At 41.6% G+C, this 7,044-nt stretch overlaps 1 protein-coding gene across 1 annotated transcript; it reads left to right on the top strand.

Annotated features, from left to right (window-relative positions):
• The first annotated feature begins 596 nt into the window (after window positions 1-596).
• On the top strand, window positions 597-3,960 carry jund (JunD proto-oncogene, AP-1 transcription factor subunit). The gene has a single exon (XM_067452848.1). The coding sequence runs from the start codon at window positions 752-754 to the stop codon at window positions 1,589-1,591; it is 840 nt and encodes a 279-aa protein (XP_067308949.1). The 5' UTR covers window positions 597-751; the 3' UTR covers window positions 1,592-3,960.
• The last annotated feature ends 3,084 nt before the right edge of the window (window positions 3,961-7,044 follow it).

Raw genomic sequence — 7,044 nt, 5'->3', positions numbered from 1 at the left:
AAGATTTATACAAATTGTTTTAATAAGCTATATATTTTAATATGCATATGTAAGGATTCCATTCATCTCGATGAAATTTTACTATGCATTTGAAAATCATAAATCATTAAAAAAAGGCTTATTTTAATGGCTGTGCATATTGAATATATATATGCCTACATTTAAAGTGTATACTATGATCCACAAGTCTGCAGGGAAACTGGGACACAAAACCTGTAAATAAATAAAAGGTAAGACTTGGGATTCATAAAACGAACAGGAACTATTTACGACTAATGCTAACTCTGTCTACGCGAGTGTGGGTTATTCCATCAGATAAAACCGAAGAGTGGAACACTTGATCAAGCGCCCAAAGACTTTCAACATGTTCAAAAATAAGGGAACATTTTCTGCCAGGCTGCCTCGTTTCTTTCCCCACCCTCGCGCGCTCTCTACGTTTGCTATGACATCAACCCACAATGCACCGCACTGTTTGCCGTTTACTCGCCGTCTCTGTGGCGACAGCGGCGAGCGCAGCCCCTTATGCAAATGAAACCGGAAGAAAACGTCATCTTTGGCCAATCTGAGCGTTCTAAAGTGACATAATGGAATTTTTAGGGATAGAAAACTTGCAAATGCGCACTGACGCCCATAGAGAACACATCTCGGAGGGAGAAACAACAAAATTGCAAATCGATCAGGGGAATAAAAATAAGGAAATATTTTATAAACGGCCAAATGAGTCGTTTGGACACCCTTAACTGGGTGTAGGATGGGAACAAGCCTTTACCCAGACGAGGATATCCGAGGAATATCAAGCATTATGATGAAGAAAGACATGAGTTTAAACCTGGACGACCAGAACAGCTCCAACCTAAAGCCAGATTTGAGAGATGCGGAGGGGATTCTTAATTCACCCGATTTGGGGCTCCTAAAGCTGGCTTCGCCAGAGCTGGAAAGGCTTATTATTCAGTCCAACGGTATGGTGACCACCACGCCGACCTCCCAGTTCGTCTACCCGAAGTCGGTGAGCGACGAGCAGGAGTTCGCGGAGGGCTTCGTCAAAGCCCTGGAGGACCTCCACAAGCAAAACCAGCTGAACGGTGGCCCGTGCGTTCCGCCGACGCTCAACAACAGGCACACCACCGGCTCAACCCTCGCTTTGCCCACGGACCTGCCCGTGTACACGAACTTAAGTGCGTACGGAAGTACGACGGTGAACTATTCCACGGACACCATTCCGTTCCCACCGCCGCCACCCGCGCACCCGATGGCCGCGCAACCAGCGAAGGACGAGCCGCAGACCGTCCCCGACATGCAGAGCTTCGGCGACAGTCCGCCGCTCTCCCCCATCGACATGGACACGCAGGAGCGCATTAAGGCCGAGAGAAAGAAGCTGCGCAACCGGATCGCCGCCTCCAAATGCCGCAAGAGGAAACTGGAGCGGATATCCCGGTTGGAAGACAAAGTGAAGACTCTGAAGAGCCAGAACACGGAGCTCGCGTCCACGGCGAGCGTGCTGAGAGAGCAAGTGGCGCAGTTAAAGCAGAGGGTGATGAACCACGTCAATAACGGCTGTCAGCTGCTGCCTAATCAAGTTCAGGCGTATTAGAGGACACTCGACTTTATATATCAGTGTTTGGGTGGTTGACGGAAGAAGAAAAAAAAACATGGTTGGATTGGTTAACCCGCACGAGAGGTCGTCCTACATTGTATTAACAATAAAACCACGACCTTAAGTGCCTTATGGCTTTTTATAAAAGAAACAAAACCAAGGTTGGTAATAAAGTAGCAAGGAGAAACATTTCGTCATGCGCGCAGTGATACAGCGAACGTTTCGCCTAGGTATCACATTAGAGAGAGAGAGTGATCAATCATCACACAGGACTGGTTATATTTGGTTAAATACCATCTGTTTAGCGGTTTCCTAAAAAGTCACTGGAACGTTCGCTCCAGGTATCAAGTGTTTGGTGATTAAGTGATCCGGTTTCTTTTGGAACTATTTTCGTTGCTTTTATTATGGAAGTAATAAAGCCATCATTCCGCCTAAAGATATAGTCCCTGACATGAACGAACGCTGCATTGTTGTGCGCAGTGATATGTCGAACGCGATTGATCAATCATCCAGGACCGGAACTATATCTTTTTTATTTTTTACATATATATTTTTGATTGGACAAACTGCGTTCCTAAAGTTTTCCTGTCTGCTGTCAGTCTATGCGTTGCTTGGCAACACGATCGTGTTTTGGTTTCTTTTGGAACTTTTTTCGATGACTTTGATATTTTATTAAATCATTATTATAATTGCCTCCATTCCGAGAAAAAAACAAAAAAAACAGTCCCAGACTTTACTGAATGTTGCTATGCAACAAAAGTAAAGTTTCTGATATGCTAAATGGTGTTTTGTATGGGAGCTTGTTTCCGCCATGAGATAATTGCGACTTTTTACTCACAAATCGGACAAATCTGGCAATTCTGACTTTTTTTCTTGCAATTGTAAGTTTATATTTCACAATTCTTTTAGACAATGCAAGTTAATATTTTGTGATTCTGACAATTTATCTTACCTTTTTTCTCACAATTACGTGTTTATATCTCGCAAGTGTATTTTGTCTTGCAATTTTTCTCGACTTTTTCCGCTATTAACTTTATTCGTTTATTCGCAATTCGGACATTTTTTAAGCAAATGCGAATATATATCTCACAATTCTGACTCTTTTTTTCCCCTCGCAAATGCACGTTTATATCTTGCCATTATGACTTTTTCTTGCAATTTTGTCTTCATCTCGCAATAATATTTTTTCTCGCAATTCTGACTTTTCGTCCCAATTGAGTTTATATTGCAATTCTTACAATTTTTCTCACAATTACAAGTTGTTGTTTTTTTTTTTAAAAAAAAGGGTAATTGCGACTTTTTATCTTACAATTCTGACTTTTATTCTCAGAATTGTGAGATAAAATTTGCAATTACCCTTTTTATTTGTTATTCAGCGGCAGAAACAAGCTTCCGTGATGACGTGGATTTGCGTCATCGCTGTTTCTTTATCTTGCATTTTAGCACTACTGGAACGCTGCATTGATCATGTTTTATATTCTGTACATATTTTTAACTCTAAATATATTTAGGCCTGTACAGCAGTTAGTTCTGGTACACTAATTGGGTTACACTAGCAGTCTAGTGAGACTAGTATTTATAAGAGCACTGAATTAATTTCACTTGCACTGTATCACTAGCTCGTTGACAGTTCTCATCTGATCCAGATGACTTCTTCTGGAAACATTTTCTTTGGCAGAGCAACAACAAACAAAATGACTGGCCATATCTGAAATGTCAGTTAACTAAGGCAATATCACATTGCATATCATATAGTGTATCAAACCCCACAGTTCTCTGTATTAAACAGCAGCCTGAGAGTATAATGATTTCATATCCATGTGGATGTGATGATATCAGTCGCCATAATGTTGAAACATTTTTTCTGAGCTGCTGTCAAGTCAACTACCCATTTACTGATGCATAAAGGTCACAAACTGATCTCACCCTTCCAGTGACCACTCATTTTTGTTGGACTTTTGAAGTGGACACTACAGGTGCTGATGTATAATATGTTTACAATATTCTGTAGCAAATGGACTCACGAAAGCAATTATGCTACATCATTTGATCTCATGAGGGAAGATCTAAGCAGCTGTATTTTTGCATGCTTGAGACAAGCTCAAAATGAGTGCAACCAAACACAACAAAGATGTCATGCATGTAGGCCTTATCTGACGACAAGCTCTTATTAATCAACGACTGTATCTATTTTATATACAACTATTCACACAATGTCTTATTTTATGCTCTTTTGGATTTGCGTGTGTCGTGCTGTAAATGTAAACTTTCCACCTGTCACATGTCCTGTGCTGCCTTCATACGTTCCTCCTAGTGTGATGATGTGTACATTAATGTCATTAAACCTGTTCAATTCACTTGTTAAATGATAGACTTGTGCCCTTTTTTTATACCCCTCTGTTCATGCATACATAATATATAGACTTTGAACTGTCCAGCATTTCTCATCAGTTTAGACGTGACGAACCTAAATAATGCTGCGGCCTATCAGTGTGGAAGTATGAAACTGTGTCCTCTAGTGGCCGTGGCATGCTAAAACAACTAGTAAATAGTAAAACTATTCTTACAAGTGCACTACATAGTATGCATGCTATAAGAAAAGTAATCTTATGTGCATTTTCATTATAAAGTAAAACCCACTGTCACCGTTTCATTTCAAATTGATTGATCGTTAATTGCTATTCAGCTCAGAAGGAGTTAAAATGCTCAAGCACACACAAATAAAGGTGCCAGGAAAAAACAAAAATGGATTTTCACAGTGATGCCATAGAAGAACCATTTTTGGTTCCCCAAAGAACCATTTTTTTTCTAATCATTTTATTATATAAAGAACCTTTTTTGCACCACAAATAACCTTTTGTGCAATGGAAAGGTTCTTTGGATATTAAAGGTTCTTCATGGAACCTTTCACCCTGCCAAAAAAACATATAAGAACATTTATGTTCCCCATGGGGGCGGCAGTGGCTCAGTGGTTCATGTAGGTTGTCTACAAACCGAAAGGTTGGTGGTTCAATCCCCGGTTCCACCTGACCAAGTGTCGAAGTGTCCATGAGCAAGACACCTAACCCCAGCTGCTCCCGACGAGCTGGATGGTGCCTTACATGGCTGACATCGCTGTCGGTGTATGAATGGGTGAATGTGAGGCAAAAATGTAAAGCGCTTTGGATAAAAGCGCTATATAAATGCAGTCCATTTCCATTTCCATTTATTTTAAGAGTGTACTGAACATCAAAGCCCTCAATGGTATCTTAACATCCCATACTGATGGTAAATCAACTAAGTCTAAAGCAGACAGAATTAATTAATGTCCATTTATATAGAGTGTTGGGTCAGTTACAGTAATTTAAAAAGTAATTACAAGCTATTTTCAAGGGTGTAATCACAGATCAGGCATCACGTTATGACCACTGACAGGTGAAGTGAATAACTGATGATCTCTTCATCATGGCTCCTGTTAGTGGGTGGGATATATTAGGCAGCAAGTGAACATTTTGTCCTCAGAGTTGATGTGTCAGAAGCAGGAGAAATGGGTAAGCGTAAGGATTTGGCCAGATGGTGATGGCTAGACGACTGGGTCAGAGCATCTCCAAAACTGCAGCTCTTGTGCGCTGTTCCCGGTCTGCAGTGGTCAGTATCTATCAAAAGTGCTCCAAGAAAGGAACAGTGGAGAACCGGCCACAGGGTCATGGGCGGCCAAGGCTCATTGATGCACGTGGGGAGCGAAGGCTGGCCTGTGTGGTCCGATCAAACAGACGAGCTACTGGAGCTCAAACTGCTCCAGAAGTTAATGCTGGTTCTGATAGAAAGCTGTCAGAATACACAGAGCATCTCAGTTTGTTGCGTATGGGGCGGCATGACCCCTGACCCCGCCGAATGCACCAACAGTGGCACGTGAGCATCAGAACTGGACCACGGAGCAATGGAAGAAGGTGGCCTGGTCTGAGGAATCACGTTTTCTTTTACATCACGCGGATGGCCGGGTGTGTGTGTGTGTGTGGCTTACCTGGGGAACACATGGCCCCAGGATGCACAATGGGAAGAAGGCGAGCCGGCGGAGGCAGTGTGATGCTTTGGCCAATGTTCTGCTGGGAAACCTTGAGTCCTCCATCCATGTGGATGTTACTTTGACACGCTCCACCTACCTAAGCATTGCTGAGACCATGTTCAGCCTTTCATGGAAACGGTATTCTGGTGGCTGTGGCTCTTCCAGCAGATAATGCTCCTGACACAAAGCACAAATGCTTCAGGAATGGTTTGAGGAGCTCAACAACGAGTTTGAGGCGTTGACTCGGCCTCCAGATTCCAGATCTCAATCCAATCGAGCATCTGTGGGATGTGCTGAACAAACAAGTCCGATCCATGGAGGCCCCAACTCGCAACTTATAGGACTTAAAGGATCTGCTGCTACCATCTTGGTGCCAGATACCACAGCACACCTTCAGGGGTCTAGAGGAGTCCATGCCTCGAGGGGTCAGCAAAAGGGGGACCAACACGATATTAGATTGGCCTATAATATTGTGTCTGATCGGTGTATGTTGTCAAAACCTATTGATCATACAATTTTTAACAGTGTAAAGTTACTCTTCTCTAAATTGTGTTTGGTCGAAAACTTAAAAAAAAAAAAAAAAAAGAGCATAAAACAAATGTTGTAGGCAGGAAAACAATGAGACAATGGCGGTAGAAGATGACTACGTCGCTAGATTACTGTATGCAATATGCTCTTTGTCCAGTAGGGGGAGACCAACACCATCATATTTGGTTTCAATGCCTACGGCATGATTCATACTCTCTTTTGTGAAGATTTCCACCAAACTCTATAGAGAAGAGTGAGTCTGACGGCAGACAGAAGTGTCGACTGGTGAACCTGCTGTGATAAATGAGCTTCATATGTCCAGAGATAATAGCAGAAGCTCTTACGTTGTTACTCATCTGTCCGAAGTTTCTGAGCCATGATGACAGTTCACCGTGACATAGACATCACTTAAGAGGTCATGTGTCATTTCATCCACAGCACATTGCTTTTTGTTCTTTTGTTTCCATGGCAATATGAGCTTTTTGTCCATGTTGTTCGGACATGAACTTGTTGGTCTTTATTTGCAGCTGCCCTTTAGTTAATGCATCCACGGAAGCAAAAAAATAAAAAATAAAAAAACCGCATTCAAGACTAAGATCTGCATCAGATTGTGTGTTTAACATATACCACACATGATTTTACTGCACCAAATGCTGATTTTAATACACCACACCCTTCTTGGCAATTAGCATACATAAAAATAATAACTGTGAAAGAGAAGGAGAAAAAACATGCACACTGACACTAGGAGAGGTGTGGTATGTGTTCGGTATGTGTCATTATTTCATAATTGTTGTTATTAATGTTATTATATTATTATTATTATTGATATTACTATTGCAATTGTATTGTCAATACAAAGTATTATCATCATTGC

Source organism: Pseudorasbora parva, chromosome 9 (genome assembly GCF_024679245.1).
Source record: "Pseudorasbora parva isolate DD20220531a chromosome 9, ASM2467924v1, whole genome shotgun sequence".
Lineage (NCBI taxonomy): Eukaryota > Metazoa > Chordata > Actinopteri > Cypriniformes > Gobionidae > Pseudorasbora > Pseudorasbora parva.
Note: the sequence above shows the minus strand (reverse complement) of the source record. Positions and strands in the feature narration are given on the sequence as shown.